Source organism: Tamandua tetradactyla, chromosome 15 (assembly GCF_023851605.1).
Source record: "Tamandua tetradactyla isolate mTamTet1 chromosome 15, mTamTet1.pri, whole genome shotgun sequence".
In the NCBI taxonomy this organism is placed as follows: domain Eukaryota; kingdom Metazoa; phylum Chordata; class Mammalia; order Pilosa; family Myrmecophagidae; genus Tamandua; species Tamandua tetradactyla.
The window spans coordinates 66,813,918-66,832,264 of record NC_135341.1 but is presented as its reverse complement, the minus strand read 5'-3'; the positions used below and the strand labels follow the sequence as shown (position 1 = coordinate 66,832,264).

At 36.9% G+C, this 18,347-nt stretch overlaps 1 protein-coding gene across 4 annotated transcripts in view; it reads right to left on the bottom strand.

Moving 5' to 3' along the window:
- Window positions 1–18,347, bottom strand: part of ZNF385D (zinc finger protein 385D) — a 332,722-nt gene that overhangs the window by 159,760 nt on the left and 154,615 nt on the right. The window contains exon 1 of one of the 4 annotated variants that reach the window (XM_077130025.1): window positions 17,850–18,266. The exons of the other annotated variants lie outside the window; for them this stretch is intronic. Coding sequence (XP_076986140.1) covers window positions 17,850–18,029 — 180 coding nt within the window. The 5' untranslated portion in view covers window positions 18,030–18,266. Of the gene's footprint in view, window positions 1–17,849; window positions 18,267–18,347 lie in introns of those variants that run through there. 4 annotated transcript variants of the gene reach the window in all.

Genomic DNA, 18,347 nt, shown 5'->3' with positions numbered 1-18,347 from the left:
TTTTGGGGAAGTGCATGGGCCAGGAATCAAAACCAGGTCTTCTGCAGGGCAGGTGAGAATTCTACCACTGAACTACCCTTGCACCCTCTGTGTACTTTTATTTTTAAAAAGCCCAGTCTTAGATCTGGCTCCTCAAACACAAAGATTACGCAGTGCAAATGACTTTTAATGAAATGTTCCCAAGAGAAACCAAAAAATTTGTAGGGGAAGCAGTATAGGGAGAGGGAAGAAGCCAATCAAGGGTGTGATTTCAGGCCCATTCAGGAGAAGATGGTTTCAGCCAGATCCCACAGGGGTCTGGGAAGTATAAGCTATAACACAGTTTGTCATGAGGTCAGAGAAGGGAGCTGGTTTGCATATTCTCACATTTGTCAATCATTGCTATGGACATTGCTGGGACATCTTAAGCTTCCAGAGACTTTTGGTTCTCTGTGTTCACAAAGTGGCTCTACTAGCCCAACAGCAGTCTTCATGAAAAATAGTTAAGAGTCCAGGGTATTGGAAGCAAAGACAGACCAAAACTGGGAGGGACCACAAGTCCAGTCAAAGGGTCCCAAAGGGATTTGGGTGGATAACAGACAGTGTCTATTACAGGCCCTTTAAGCAGGCATGACACAGCAACTGGGAATTTTAAGCTTAGTAATTAGTCTGACATGAATAAGAATTAGAGCAAGATATAACTGAACCCCAGGTTAATGGAGAACACTCTCTACTTTGTCTTATGTTCAACAAATGATTTTTAAACTTTTCATTCATTTGAATCCTATGTTCACCCATAATGTCCTTCTCACCATGACCCATAAAAATAAGATGCGAAATAAACCCATGACCTAGGCTACAATTCTCTCTCACAAATAGCTATTGAGCCATAATGATAATTACATACACATTTTAAAAATCACATGGGCACATACACACATACCTATATCATATACTCAATCCATAGAACACAAAATTGAACTGCTCAGTTGCTACCATGGGTAAAATCAATGGTTAATTAAATATTTTAATCTTTCATAAACAGTTTTAAAAATTATATAGCTGTGACACTTTGCAGTCCAGGCTTAAAAAAAATTGTCTTAAAGGAGTCTACAGTAGGAGAAGGAACCCTGGAAAGCTGGTTTATCACTGCTCACAGATGTCAAAGAGTGACTGTGAGTCTTACCAGACAGCCACATACTCAGACTCCACCCAATATTTCTCCCAGGAACAAGAAAATAGCAGCAATGGGCCAGATGCTTTGTTGTACCAGGGCCATAAATACCTATAGCAGACAATCATTGTAGGCCCTTTAAGTATCAAGACTTTTCACCTTGTTCAGTTTTTCCCTCCTCCTCTAAACCCCACCATTGACATACATGTCTTCACTTTTGTACATCTCAGAGATAGAAGCTCACATAAATATAAAACAGTAATATAGGGAACCTGCTACATGAACAGTATAGGATACCAAGCTACCTCCAGAAATCAGAATGGACTAATTCTCCATTTCCAATTTCTTCAGTTTTCTCTTCTATCCCAGGACTCTATGTTCAACATTATCCAGTCCTTGGCAGCACTTGCTCACTCTAGAAGAATATCTTGTTCTCCACTGAATTGCAGGTGTTCCACAGAAATGATTATATAGCTCTCTTAATGAAGCAAATGAAAACTGTCTTCAGACTAGACCCAGAAAGGCAAAGTAAATAAGATAATCATGAAAGTATTAGAGTCATCCTTTGTGAATACCAATGCACATTCTGCCTTCAGTCCTTCATTGTGCAGTATTTTTCTGAGCAAAACAAGTAAAAAGATAAAAAGGACAATGCCTTGTTTTGAATTGAGTCTCTCCGAAGAAACTTTAATCTAGATGCACAAATATTAAAGCAATTTCACAGTGCAAAGGAAATTTTATTTTTCAGGTTATAAGAAGCAGTCAATTAATAGCCATAATTGACAGTTTTGTCTGAGACATAGTGGACATTTAGCTGCAAAAGTTTCATAGAAACTATTTCTCCATCACCCTTCAATTAAAAGAAAAAGATAACACAGGAAGGAAAGCTATCAACAATGACCTTGAATTCTAGTTTTAGCAGCTACAAGAGAGGAAGAGGGTAATGCAAGTTGGAACCATTTGCTGTCAAACACACGCCAGTAAATTTTTAACAAAATTGAAAGCATAAATAAAATTATAAAGCAAAGTTAAGATTAGAAAATCACAAATCTCACTGTTAAGTTTATAGTGATGGGGAGACTTTTAAGAGTAAGAACTTTTGATTCTTTAGAGACTCCTAGCCTGGTCTTCAAATACTCTGCAAACTGAATGGCACAGGTGGAAGACAATTTTTCTTCTGTCATACATCCTCTGGTTTTTTGAGGTGATGCTATGAGAGAATGGATGTCTGGGATACAGCACAGTTGGGGAACTTTGGCAAGTTTTAATTTTCCTTCTGCTTTTTAGGATTTGGGTCAGTGCCATAGCCACCTTTTCTTTTCTTTTTGTAGATAAGATATGGTGAAGGTTATGGAAGAAGGAAAAGGAAAGTAGAACTTTATGACATACTTTGATTTTTCTCCCAATTTTCAGACCGGACAACAACTAAATCAACCTAAGAACGCATCCTTTTATCAGTGTACCCTGAGGAGTTGCAAGTTTTACTCTTAGAGGAGTCATTGCTGCTTTTTACTTTGTCTTTCTGGGTGTCAAATTATGCCAGCAAATTTGATGCTAGATCATATCACAGCTAATATTGGTGTCTTTGTAGATTATAGTAAATGATGACCATCAACCTAAGAAACAAAGCATTTCATTTAACTAGTGTTTGCTTTAAAAAATGAGGCTATGTTTTAAGTTCAAGTTTTAATTGATTAGGCATAATTTATAATCTAATTAGTGGCTTCATTTTTTTTTTTGAGAGTAGTCCTAGATTATATTCAAGTAGTATTATCATGTGACTCAAAAAGTCATGCCTTATCAGTTGACGTGGCATTCATATATTTTAAATGGAATTTTAAAAATCCTGCAACTCTATTCAACTTATATGAGTCAGAAACTGTTATGCAAAAGGAAATGAAAAAGGGGCAGGCAACGGTGGCTCAGTGGCAGAATTCTCGCCTGCTGTGCTAGAGACCCAGGTTCGATTCCCGGTGCCTGCCTATGTTAAAAAAGAAAGAAAGAAAGAAATGAAAAAGGGTTGAAAGAAAAATGAGACATTATATCTACTCTCAAAAAACTTAGAAAGCAGAATGCACACAGAATGACTACATACAAGTAAAATGGCACAGGAGTTCAGAGGGGGAAAAGAGAATGAGAGAATATATTTCTGATGGGAATAAAGAAAGAAGACTTTACTGGAAAATGTCTTCAATGTCAGACTCAAGGGTTAGGTAGAATCATAAAAAACAGAGGGCCTATAAGATAAAGGAACTAACATATGATAATAGATGGAATGGACAAGGCATACAGGTAGGAGAGCATTTTCAGCAAATCACAGCAAATCTTGCAATTTTTCTGGATTATTGGGAAGAAGTGGGCAATAAGCCTAGCAAGGTGGTTTTAGATGAGTTCACCAAGGACCCTGAATGCAGAAGTAGAGTTTTTGAATGGGTGGAAAATGACATCACCATCTTTAGAAAGTTTAATCCAACAGCCATGTGGAGAGAGGGCAAGATAAACAGTCAAGATGACAAGGATAGCTGACCCCCAACCAGGACTATTCCAACCAATTCTAAAGAACACCCAGGGAAATTTATAAGATTCCACAAGGGTTCCAAGCACCATAGTCACTTGCCAGAAACCTACAGTCTCCAGATGGGTCCCTGGTCCAGATAAGTCCTGACATCTAGCCCAGCCTCTCCAGAACATCAGATAGTTCCATCTTCCTACCCCATATTAGTGACAGGCCCTTCCAATATCAGAAATCTAGAATTGCCATAGCCTAAACAACCCCAAAGAGAGGTATGGAAAGATCAAAGGTGATGGTGGAATTATACACAGAAGACAGGACTTAACAAATGAATATGAATGCTGAATCATTAAGTTGATAACTCTTTTAGTCTCCAGTATTTTGGAACAGGTAGAAGTAAAAACCTAAAATTGTGAAACTGTAACCCATGTCAAAGTTTGAAATATGTTCTACAACTAATTGTGGTACTGTCCTTGAAAATTTATAGCTTTTTTTTGTATATATGTTATTTTTCACAAAAAAAGAAGGAAAAAAAAAGTCAACTCATGATAAAAAAAAGTATTTACATCCTCTAGTCTTCTATATTCTGGAGCAGCTAGAAGGGAAAATGTGAGAGGATCACATGGTAGCCCATGACAGACTCTGGGATCTGTCCTGTAACTGCTTGTTGAAGAGTGCTTTGAAAAGTATTGCTTTTTTATTTCTTTGCTTTGTATATATGTTATACTATACAATTTAAAAAGTTAAAAAAAATTCATTGAGCTGCACATTTAAGATGCATGCCCTTTAACATGTATATATTATTCATTATTTGACAATAAAAAAATAAAATTAAGCAAAATGACAAGAATAGATATAACAATCATCCAGGCAAGACTTAACGAATGACAGTAAGCAAAATGTGGGCTGGAATAATGGTTGAGAGTGCAGAGAGAAAGAATTAAATGGATATAGTGATTTATATGCCACCTTAAACACAACCTACTACTTCATGGAATATCCATTAGCAAACAAATTTTTAAGGAGTTGAATAATTTGTTATAGAAGATAACTATAACCATCTTAAAAGAAAGAAGTCTTACAAATATACCCTGGTTTTTTATCCTTTTCAAACTTAATATTTCTATGGATATTTTGCATTTAATATCTACATGGACAAAATTATTCACCCATACCTCATTTTTAAATTATTTTCAAAGAACTCTAGAACTAAATTAGTGTTCCATAAAACACAGACAATACTAGGGGACCATATACATGTAGCTTTTAACCTAAAGGGAGAAAAAAAAACCACAATAGTAAGTTTTAGAAAAGATAGAAATATTTTAAAGTTTGATCATTAAGAAGGAAATTGATGAGAAATAGTTGGCAAGCCCTACATAACATGTTCTCAACTGGATCATATATATTTATGTGAATAAACAATATAACTGGACCAAATACTATATTTGCTTTCAATGAAAATAAAGCAATGTTATTTATTGCTCAAAGCTGAAGAACGGTGGGATTTTCACCCAAAAAACAAGAGACCACAGCCTCAAGTAATTTCTACTGCCTTGGATCCTGAAAAGAAGAGAATATAAAACTAAACCAAACTCAAGGGTGAACCTGTGTCTGAAGGGGTCATTTCACTTCAAAGCAAGCACAAATTAGGTTCTATGCATACTTAGACAAAGTAAATAAGTATTTGAGAACTGGAAAAGTAAATGCCAGTTTCTTAATACAAAACCGCCAATGCCACCACAGAGTCTCTCATTGCCTCTTGAGCAAATATGTATCAAGGCAATTTCAAAACTACATCTTATTTAGTCAATTTTTTCAAAGATAACAGAGATGCCATTAAAATGTATCACTAATGTTTGGAAAAACGTTAAGTAGGAATTATCTACATGCCTAACCTGAATAAGCTATCGATAAGTCTACATGCTGTGTTTAAAACTGCTTCCAATATTGCATTTGTTAAAAGGGCTGGAGAGAATTCCACTAAAAAGACAGTGATTTCCAAATGAACTTCAAATCTATTAATCTTAATATGAATCTGGGATCACATATACATTTTTCTGCAGGACGCCACTGAAATGTAAACACCCGTTCCGACGGTAGCCTGGTTCTATTGATTACAAGCATCCAGCCTACTCACGGCATATGGAAAACATTTTATCAACCTGGTTGAAATATTGTTGCCACCTAGGTGAGGGTGTGTGAATCAGGACAGGATTCTGGAAAGTACATCCTATCCTACAAAGGATAAGGCAGGCATAGTGCTTGGCAAATACCAAATATTGAACACATTATTTGAATGGATGAGTTATGCATGGTATCAAGAAATAAACACAAATGGGCTTGCATTTTAAAGGTTTAATATGAAAAATCTTTCTTAAATTGCCCAAGCATTTCTTCCAAAGTTTGCCTAGGAGATGATTTTTCCAGATGAGCTATAATAGCTATGATTTCTTGAGAATCTACTGCATCCTAAGCCATTTGCTGGAAGTAACTCACCCTAGTACAAATTTCAGGTTTGGTGTTATTAGTACTGTTTTACAAATGAAGAAAATGATGTTCGGAGAGGTTAATTTACTTGCTGAAAGTCTGAGTTTATGTGGAATGAATATTTAAGGCTGATGAGAAAGCACTTCAGGTGAAAGAAAAAAATGGAATAGTCTGAGGATTTTTTACTTTCCAACAGTACAGTATTTCCATTTTGATACATACCCATATCTTTTTCAATTTTCAAAATTTCCAAATGAGGCTATCCAACATGATTTCAATTTTTTTCAAGATGCTATAATCAAGTATATAAATTACGTCAATTGCATAAAGTCAGTTGACACAAAATTATTTATAACAATATAACACCAATTTTTAAAGTACTAAATCACTGGATGCATTTTGCCTTATTTTTGTTTACAGTATGGAATTTTTAAATGTCAAGTTCATAACAAGCTAAATTAATTTTACTCTTAAACTATTCCATGAAGATATATCAATCATTTTTTACTGCTATTTGATTTTTTTTACAAGAAAAAATAAAAACATAGGGGTCAAATCAAAGTTTTGCAACCAACTGTGATTTGGACAGAAGTGAATTCAGAATTTGAATTTCTGTGTAGTGCATTACTAAATTATCAGGTTTTTTGAGAATTGTGAAATAATTGGTAGAATTTCCTAGCCTCTTTCCCCGCCTCCTACATCTAGAGACTGTGTTGCTCAATACAATAGCAACTATGCAGATGTAGCTATTAAAATTTGAATTAAAATCAAATAAAAATAAAAATCCAATTCCTCAGCTGTACCAGCCACCTTCCAAATGCTCAAGAACCGCATGTGGCTATTGTTCTCTGTGTTGGACTGCACAGACGTAGGACACTTCACTTCCATCATTACAGAGTTTTACTGGCCCATACTGAAGAAATTAGTAGCCTATGTTATAGCCAGAAATAAAATTAAATGTGTCTCTTAGTAACATTCAAAAGCCCCAGAATAAGACCTACTGACATTAATATGTTAGAATCTTCTAGTGAAAATCTCAGTTTTCAGCCATATCACTCTATAATATTGACCTTACACCATTCACCAAAGCATCAAATTAGCTTTCGTGGGCTTTACTCTTATACATGAATGCAAAGCTGAAAATCTAAGATATTTAAGAAAAGCTTCCAATATGGAAGACCTAAACAAAACAAACACAGAACACACATACATAAATACATATATGCATACACACATATGTATATATATACACAGAGGAGATGTAGAGGAAACAGGGCAGGGCAAGGAAGAGGAAAACAAAAATTAGTAGAATATATTCATTCATGACACTAGAAATGGGAAATTCAGAAGACAAAAAAATAAGTTTTGAGAAATTAAAAACATGAAAGCAGGAACAAAAAAAGTGATAGAAAATTTGAAATAAAAATGTAAGAAAATATTTTCAAAATTAAAACTAAGCCAAAGGGATAAACAATAGATAGAAAAGATAAGAAAGATAAGGGCTCCTTTTGGCGAAAGAATTTTTCAGAAGATTAAAAAAAAAACCAAAAAACGGATTTGCAGGGCTTTCCAAGAAAATGAAACAATGGAATGCACCCTACAGAGTCTCAGATAAGCAGCACCTGGTAAGATAGCAGTTTCGGTTCAGTAGAAATAGCTTATCAGAATGGACAAGCATACATATGATGTATATTTGCTCCCCACTTTGTAAAACCCCTTTATGTAAAATGGAAACTTAATGTCAATCAGAACACTGCCTCACTTGCCCTCTATCAGCTCCCCCTTTCTACTCCCTTTACAGAGCCCCTTTCCACAGGTTTGGATGCTGCTCAATTGATGAATCGTAAACTATCAAATAAACACCCAAGATAGCTTGTCTAATATTTTATTTTAACAAAGTATAAGATAAACCACAGGTCAAAATAGACCTGAATTCTTCCTGCTGACTCATTTGCATGAATAAAGTAAAACATTCAAAACCACAAGAAAGATTAAAACTCCAGCTAAATGAGGCCATTTGTGCAAATTCATTAACATGAACACTTGCAATTGATTAGCACAAAGTATTACTGAAAACTCCAGAGTAAAAAGTAATGTACAAGATTGGAGGCTGTTCTGTGGAGATGAAGAAAAACCCCAGGGGATGAAGCACTGGAGAGTTAAGAAAAGCATCTGGCCTCCTTTGCAAATGAAAACCTTCTTAAAAGAAACATCTACTAGTTAACTCTGTATACTTATGAGACTGGATTAAAGCAATTGCTTCACTTTATAAGGTTGCTAAATGTAAATCAATTAAGGAAAACAAATTTTTATGCCAAGTATTATAAAACATTATTATTCATTTATACAAGATGATCACATCACTTCTTTTGTCCATGAAGCTCTAAAGATTGCACATACCCTGCCAAACCAGGTAACTGAATTTCCATAGTGATCTTGAAGATAGCTTTGACTCCTGAGATGATTGTAATAGTCACTTCTCTCAGGAAACTTGATCAGATCAGCTCCTTATTGTGGCCAGTTGCTCCAATTTATGGGTACCCATGTGTCTTTGTATGTGTCCATTTCTAGCATTTACCACACTATTTTAATCATTTCTTCATTTGGTCTCTACCCTCCATGAGTCTCCATTTCAAAGAGAATTAGAAACTAAACTGCCTTACTCATTATTGTACCTGGAGTTACTAACAGACTTTCTAGCCTGGGCAGGTGTGCAAATATTGATGGAAAGAATAAAAGAATGATAAATGGAACTCCTCATTCCAGATTAGAAAATGCAGTAATACAAAACGGAGTCCCATGTTTATAATGTGTTTAATATGTGTGTAGAGTTGGAGGTAGTGGAGATGTTCAGAAGGGATCTTGGAGTGGAAAGGTGAAGGAAATCGGCTGCCAAAGTGAAGAGTTACACTTAATTTGTTTGGATTAGCAAAATATTAAAAGTTTATTATTTGCTTGGTTGTTCTTATTTTTGTACTTTTGCTTGAGTTTTTTCAACTAGGAAGCAAAATAGTCTAAGTTTAGGAATTTGTTACTTAAGAAGATGAGCCTGGCAGTGTTACATTAGGAACAATACCTAGTTTGGGACTTGAAAGAGGGGTAAACAGCAAAGAAGACAGAAAAGAATAAGATAAAAGTAGGAATGTCTTGTATTCTAGAATCCAAAGATGAAGGCTCTGTGAAGAAAGAATGGGCAGTTAGTAATGTCAAATCCAAGGAGCTGAAATGGGGGTCGGGGAGGAGAGAGCTAAGACTAGTGATCCTGGTGGTTAGCTGACATTTAAAGTAACCAGTAGAATAAAGGTGGAAAGAAACTATGTTGTAAGAGGTTGAGAATGAAAAAATGGTAAGGAAATGGAGTCACTTAGTGTAGGATACTCTCGAAAGAAATTTACAAAGAGAAGAGAAGGAAGAAAATGGGAACAGCTTGAGGAAAATGCTAAGTTAAAGAAAGACTGGCCTTGCTGTTCTTGTTTATTTAGTTAGTTGTTTGTTCAAATAGGAAAGAATGAAATATTGTGGGCATAGAGGAGTGAGGTTTGAAGGAAATATGGGATGGGAGAATAGTAATGAAGGGCATATGGCCTGCACAGGTTAGTACTGGGTTAGATTAAGTACAGTGAAGACAGCAGGCTGGAGTATAAGAGATAAAAGGAGTGAAACAACAGAAAGACTAAAGTGAAGAAGATGAATTTACCACCTTTAGTCCTAAAACTTCTCAGCAGAAGACATGAAAGACAAGCCTTCAGATGAGAGACTAGAGGCTAGAAATAGAATGCAGAAGTTAGAAGATCTTTGGAGATGGGAGGTATGACAGGTGGGGACATCAATTTTCCAGAACAGACAGGAAGTTAGATAGAAACACAAGGGTATCTGTTTTAGTTTCCCAGCTGCTAAAACAAATACCATGCGAAGAGTTAGTTTAAAGACAACAGGAATTTATTGGCTCACAGTTGTGAGGCTAAGAGAAGTACAAAGTGGAGGCAACAGCAAAGCGATGCTTTCTTCTCCTGGACTGGTGTTCTGAGGCTGGCTGCTGGCAACCCTGGGTCCTTGGCTTTTTGGTCACATGGCAGGGCACATGGCAATTAATGTCTTCTCTTTTCTCTTCTGGGTTCTGGCTTCCATTGACTTTGACTTCTCCCTGGGGTTCTCTCCCTTTATATCTGAGAGACATTCAGTTTATAAAGGGCTCTGATAATCCAGATCAAAGCCCAATCTGATTCAGCTACGTTATACCTTACCTGAAATAATACTCTCAAAAGGCCCTATTTACAATGGGAACAAATTTAGATTAAAAATATGTTTTCTAGGGCACATAACTCCCAAATCACCACAATATCTGAGTCCCATTGAGGTCCCAGATACAATGAGAAATGATTTGTATTAGATGCGTCTCCATTTATGTGACGTCCTCAGTTAGACAGGGCAGCCTGGGAGACGAGTGGTAAGAACAGAGGATTCAGATCCATCCTTGTGCTTATTTTGAGGTGAAAAGAGTCAGGCCAAAAATAGCAAGACATAGCAAAATCACTTAATTCTCTCAAATGCCTGTGTGCATGCCTGAGCCAGGGGAGAAAATTAAGCATGTGCTGAGCACAGGTGAAAGACCAAGCAGACCAGGAGGGGACAGCAGAAGGGAGCACAAGCTAGTTAAGGAAACATTTCCTGATCACTCCAAATCAAACAGATCTTTCTTTCTTTAGTTTTTCAGGAATGTTTGTCCCTTTCTCATGACACGTATAACCTCTCAGGGGCTTGTCTTTCTTCATCTATAAAATGGGGATAATAATAGGAACCACTTCACAGGATTGTTGTGAAGATTAACTGTTATTATTAGCTCATTTAATTATCACTACCACCTGATGAGTTAGACACTTTTATTAATTGCAAGGTTATAAATAAATGATTTGGAAGATTTTTAACTCCGGTCCTTCATTTCCACTCAGCCTACCTCTACACAACATAATCCAACAGGTTGGGGAATCAATGTAAAATTATCTGTGCATATTAAAGGAAAATCACAAAATCCACCCCTGAAAATGTTCATATTGGGCTGGTTATTCTGATTCTTTTTGCTGCCTACATCTGCTCTCTGACTTACTCTCCCATCCTCTGTTCATAGGCTGACCCTATGGACTTTACTGCCTTTCCCCCTTCTACCTGAAGTCTGCTTGCATCTGCCCAGTGGAGGCACCAACGGGAGAACTGAGGGATGGAGGTGACAGAGGTTGGGGCACATCTTCCCCAGCTCCCGCCAAACGTTCCCATCACTCTGACAGTAGCTTTTGCTTTTGAAGATTGTAGCTCTAGCCCAGCAGCCCCTCCTGCCCAGCCTAGAACTATTTCCTCCTTTTATCCTTCAGGCATAGCAGTGGTAATGTGGCCATCTCTAATGTCCCGACATGACTTGTTCCTTCTTTCAGCCCTGCCCATGCCTCCACACATAGCCCCTTCATATATTCGTTCTTCTCAATGCTTTTAGGATTTTTAGATTTTCCTTGACTGATCCTCAGTGAATATATGAAAAATCATATATTTTACATATAAAATGGAACACCAATAATGAATTTTAGATTCACTGGTGACCTTAGACTGCTTTCCTTTTTTTTTTTTTTGTATGGGGGGGGTCACATTTCATTCTTTTTCCATGTGATATTCCATTATTGCAGCACCATTTGCTGAAGTTTGGTTTGTTTGTTTGGGGAAGTGCATGGGCCAGGAATCGAACCTGGGTCTCCCACATGGCAGGCAAGAATTCTACCCTCAACTACTCTTACATCCCCTTAGACTGCTTTTGAAATAGAGGAAAACATGAGGCCTGAAGAAGTAAATTGATTCGAAGGTTACTGCAAAACCAGTAAGAGTAGAGCAGGGTGGGCCCAGGCCTACTGATTGCTACGACTGGCAGTTTTTGCTCCATCATATGATCTCCCACACAAGGGGACCTGAACTGGAAAGCAAAGGTTTTGATTTTGAAGCATCTGCAGGACAGTGACTCTGGCTTCTATGAAATAAATTCCACTATTAGACCTTTCCACCCCATTATCAGAACAGTTCTACCAGCTCTTTCTGTGGAGATAATTAGGATTTAACCTCCATGTCAGAAGCAAAGAGCTGTTAGCTTTCAGAAAGAAATGTTATTTTGGGTCAAAACTATTTTCTCCTGAACAATTCTCCCCCAAATGGTGAAGTTCTTAGATCTGGTTTTTGTTTTCGGGTGGAAGGACCGCTCTCTCTATACCCCTCTCTTGCTCTCAGGTGTATTTATAGAAATTATGGATTATTAGGCAAAGTCAAAGCAAGTTATCTTCAAATAAAACAATAATCCCTCAATTTTGATGTATTTCAGAAGCAGAGAATTTGTTTACATTAATCCAAATGAACCCCCTAACCATGTTTTATTCTCCCCCAAACAATGAAGCTTAGTGATATGCATGATAACCAAATTCACACAAATAATGCATACGTACAAATAAATACACACATTCAAAACACATACATATGTCTTGAAAAACTAATATGGCATCAATTAGTTTAACATACAATAAAGAATGACTAATATTCATTTATTGTTTAGTTGAGGACATTTTGCATTAATGACCTTATGTCATACTCTAAAAATTAAAGGAGAGATTTATTATTATTTTCATTTAACAGATGAAAAAATGGAAGCATATTGAGATTAACTGAATTAGCCTCAACCGGTATAGCTAGCGGGTAGAGAACCACAGATCTGAACCCAGGCCTTCCTACATAAAACGTATGCACTCTTCCCATTTTCCTGGGACTCTGTAGGCAATACCATCATCGGGCTGATAGAGTATAAATTCTCTATCATAAGAATTTAGGTTTGGGTTTTGGAGATGTTGGTTTAAGTTTTGCTGGGTGCTTGGATTCAAAGCCAGGGTTGGAGAGCATATGCTTGTTGGAGCAGGAAGACCTAGCCTATGGAGACAGAGGGGAACAAATTTCACATTCTGGGAGAGAAGCAGAGATGAGGGACCACTTTGTCCTTGGCAGAGGGAAAAAGGTAATCCAGGACACTGCTGGCTTTCTGGCCCTGTCCTTTTAAGAGGCCTGACTGTTGTTTCTGCTTTTGTGGGACCAAGAGATGTCCCTTTATTCTTCCAGTAAATTACTTCTTCCCTTAAAGTGCATAAGCAAATTATGCCATTACTTGCAACTTAGTGACCCATGATACAAACATATATTTTTTCCTGATAATTATGTGAGTCTGTCAGGAGCTACATTAAGAACATGAATTCTAAGGGTTGCTGGTTATTAAATCATATGCATTAATGGAATATCAAAATAAAAAATGTGGACATCAGATATGGTTAGAAGTATGTGCTCTGCATATATTCAAGAGTTGTAACTGTTATTTCTAAATTCTGAGAAACTGAGCTGCTTGCATATAACCTGGTTATTCCCAGAAACTTCAGGTATTTATGTGACACCTGACACTCAGAGTTGAAGCTCTGAAGCTATGAAAGCCAGTATTACCCTATACAGGAACTACTAAAAAAGGTTTCAGACTTAGAGATATGAAGGAAGCAGATATGGGTAGGACTAAGGTAGACCAGGATACAGGGTAAAGGATGGTATCATCCATATTTTAAAACTTTGAGTTCTGTGTGAGACCAAACGGAGAGATGTGTATTTGGGTGCAAAATTTATATATTTGGGTAGCGCATTTCCTAGTCTAGCATGAAGGGACTGAGAAAGCCTTCTTGACCAAAAGGGGGAAGGGAGAAATGAGATAAAATAAACTTTCAGTGGCTGAGATATTGCAAACAAAGTTGAGAGCTTATCCTGGAAGTTATTCTTATGCATTGTATAGATATCCCTTTTTAGTTTATGGTGTATTGTAGTGACTGCAGGGAAGTTCCTGAAACCATTGAGCTGTGTTCCAGCAGCCTAGATTCTTGAAGACAATTGTAAAAAGATACAATTTTACAAAAAAAAAAAAAAAAGTTATGTGCTCTGGACTCAGATTGCCTTGGTTCAAACCATGTATATAAAACAAGTTATTTTAGCTATTCTGCATCTGTTTCCTCTGGTATAAGATATGGATAATAAAAGAACTTACCTGAAAAAGGTTTCTTGAAAATTAATTAAAATAATATATGTAAAGCATATTTTACCACAGTTCTTAACCCAGAGGAAGAGCTCAAAAAAGTGTCATTCATTTTGTTCTTGTGATTTTTACTCTGATCATCTCCACAGTATTTTTGCCATGGCTTACTCTCTAGAAAAAGTTCTATTTTTGGTTTCATGTAGAAGCAAAAATTTCATCCACATAGGAAAACCATTTCAAATCCAGTTGCAAAATGAAATTGAGGCAAAATAAATAAATAAATAAAAATTTAAAAAAACGAAATCAAGGCATTTCATAGTCATCATTATCAACTTTTATAGTTCTTCTGTTACCTTTGTTTAAATTTCCAATAAATTTCACTTCTTTTCATAAGAATGGGTTGATCACTTGCTCTGTTCCACATTCCAAAGTAATTATTTGCAGAAAAGAAAGTTAGTGTACATATATATATATATATATATATATATATATATATATATATATTCATTCCAGAAAAGAGTAAAACCTGCTTGTCTACATAGGGATTTACACACCACATCAGCCTCATTAATACACAGCTCTAGCCAATTGAGCTAAATAATTAGGGTCAGCTATAGATAGAATTATCATTAATTATTTTCAGATTTCAATCTCTGGGCCTTTCATTCCACAATCACTAATTAAAATAAGGGGGAAAAAAGTGCTCATAAGTGTAGATTCAATTTATGCTTTATAATCATCTAATAGAAAGTCAAAGAGCCCATTTATAGAGAGGGCAATCCAAGTCAAGTTTTTCAGTAGTAAATATTTACATTCCAGGCACGTGAGAAAAACATTGCTAAATAAATTCTGGACACCATCAATTTATCTAGTTATCAGACTTTCTACCTTTCATTGGGAAATAGCTCCATGCCCCAAGAAATAGGGGTGGGCTCATGAACTATGCTGAGCCTCCTACAATATGTTTCCCATTTGGTTTATGGTGTATTGGATCATGGTGTCAGTAAAGAACTTAAGAAGAACCAATAGTATTTGTCCTTGAGATTGTTTTCAAGAGTTAAGAGAGCATGTATTCTTTGACCATTGGTCTTGGAAATGTTAAGCTATAAGCCAGTCATGATTGTAATCATTTCCAAAGCATCTTGGATTGCCTGGCTGCTATGATTAATACCACACAGTGGGCTGACTTCAAACAAAAGAAATCCATTACCTCATGGTTTTGGATGCTGGAAGCCTTGCTTCCTTTGGGGTTGGTATCATTCTGGTGTTGGCTTGCTGGCAATCCTTGGGGTTATTTTCTATGACAATGTCTTCGCCTTTCTCTTTCTGAGTTCCTACTGATTTCCAGCTTTTCTCTATGGCCTTCTCCTTAGAAGGCTTCTAGTAGTCTGGGTTAAGATCTACTCAGGTTCATTTACCACACCTTAACTAAAAATAACACCTTCAAAATGTCTGTGCTGGTTTGAATGTGTTGTGTACCTCAGAAAAGCCATGCCCTTTAGTTCTGATTCAATAATTTAGAGTGGAAACCCTTTCAATTATATTATCTCCGCGAATGTTTGGCATGCCCAATTGTGGATAGGGCCATTTGATTAGATGGAGATGTGACCCCACCCATTCAAGATTAGTTTACTGGAGTCCTTTAGAAGAGGAAATATTTTGGAGCACACTGGGAGCAGAGCAGATGCAGTTGTTTCAGAATTGACAGAGCCAACATGAGACTCAGACATTTGGAGATGCAGGGCCCAGCAGACATCACCATATGCCTTCCCATGAGATGCTAAGCAACCCACAACTGAGAGTTGTATCCCAGAGGAGGCAAGTGAAGACCCACAGATGCCAAGTGACGAACCCCCACAGGAAACTGAAGCTGAAAACAACGGAGCCCAGGAGCAATGGACTAGCAGATGCCAGCCACATGCTTTCCCAGCTGACAGAGGTACTCCAGATGGCATCAGCCTTTTTTGAGTAAAGGTAACTTCTTATTGGTGCCTTAGTTTGGACATTTTCACAGCCTTAGAATTCTAAACTTATAACTTACAAAGTTCCTCATATAAAAGCTGTTCCATTTCTGGTATATTGCATTCTGGTAGCTTAACAAATGGATACAGATATGGAAATAATATGTTCAGAGTATAGAATGTGCCAGTTTGAAGTGTTGTGTACTCCCAGAAAAGCCATGTCATTTAATCCTGATTCAGTATTTTAAGGAGTAAACCTTCTGATTAGATTATCTACATGGACATGTAGTGCTCTCAGCTATGGTTGTGACCCTTTGATGGGATTATCTGTACATGGGTGTGCCTGGTTGTGGGTGTGGCCTTTTGGTTAGATGGAGATATGACTCTGCCCCTTCAAGATGGGTCTTGATTAGTTTACTGGGGTCCTTTAAAAGAAGAAACATTTTGGAAAGAGTCCAGAGCAGAGCAGATGCTGACACTTGGAAAACAGTTGCTTCACAGGCAACAGAGCCTACATGAGACCCAGACATTTAGAGATGTAAGGCCCAGTAGATGTTGCCATGTGCATTCTTATGAGATGTTAAGCAAGCCAGTCCTGGAGGAACTAAGTGAAGGCTCACAGACTGCAAGTGAAGAACCCCCACTGGAAATAAAGGCCGAAAGCAATGTAGCCCATGAGCAAAGGCTGAGAAGATGCCAGCCATGTGCCTTCCCAGCTAACAGAGGTGTTCTGGACTGTATCAGCTTTTCTTAATTGAAGGTAACCTCTTGTTTGTGCCTTAGTTTGGACAGTTTCACGGCTTTAGAACTGTAAACTTGTAATTTATTAAATTCCCTTTATAAAAGCCATTTCATTCCTGGTATGTTGCATTCTGACAGCTTAACAAAATAATACAAGCTCCTCCTTACAAATGAATACATACCCACAGGGATACGCATTAAGAAAACATCTTAATTGTTATACATGATTCAACCTATCACATACAACCACACAAAGACAAACGAAACCCACATGCAGAGAGAAAGAGAAGAGAGGCAGAGAAAAAGAAAAGAGAGGAATGGTGGCATTTTAATCCCTCCTTCCACCTGCCACCATTCCTTATTATGTAAGATAATAAATCCCTTATTTTAATTAATCTAGGCCTAGTTGGGCTTCTGTTACTTGAAATCAAAGTATCATGACCAATAAGCCAATACACCAGAGTTACTTTTCTTTGAACATGCTGAGGTTTGCTTCATTTCAAAGAACCCAAATTATAGATGAAATTTAAGCAATAAACACATCTATAAAAAAGAAATAGCAAGTACATATGCATACACATGGGAATATATCTTTATAAATGTTCTGTAGTGAGTTTCTAGGAGATTGTATTGCAACAAAAGACAGGTATCAAAGAGCCAAATGTATAAGAATATAAATAGATGGAAATGATTCTAAAATCCTTGCCATATTCCCGTACTGAGGAATGGAGCATCATAACGATGACAGCTAACTTTTATTGAGCTATTATACTGTGACTGGCATAGATATATGCACTTTACATCGATTAACAAATTTGATCCCACAAGAGGTTATATGGTTGCATTGATAATCTTTTGAAGTATAACATTATTACTACAAATTAGTGGTTTAAAACAACATATATTTTTTACCTGAAATTTTCTGTGGGTCAGAAGTCCTGGCAGAACTTGACGAATCCTCCTCAAATTGCAATCAAGGGTCAGCCTGGACTGCAGTATCAAATAGAGCTCAGATAGGGAAGAGGCTGCTTCCTCCCTCATTGTGTTGTTGGCTGCATTCAGTTCCTTGGAGGCACTGCATTGGGGTCTCATTTTCAGGCTGGCTGTTGGCCATCATAAGTTCCCTGCTCTGTGGTCTTCTCCATAAACAGTTCACCACATGGCAGGTTGCTTCATCAAATCCATCAGGGGACAGACTTTCCTTGCAAGACCAGTACTATGATATAATGGAATCATCTACACATAATCATGTATATCATATTACCTTTGCCATATTCCTTTGGTTAGAAGTGTGTAAATCTGATGTTTACTAACTGAGCTGAGAGGAAAGTCTTAACCTCTCTGATTTTTTTTTTAATTTTATACAACAGGAAATAATAAAAATGTTTCTACCATTTTATGATGGCCAAA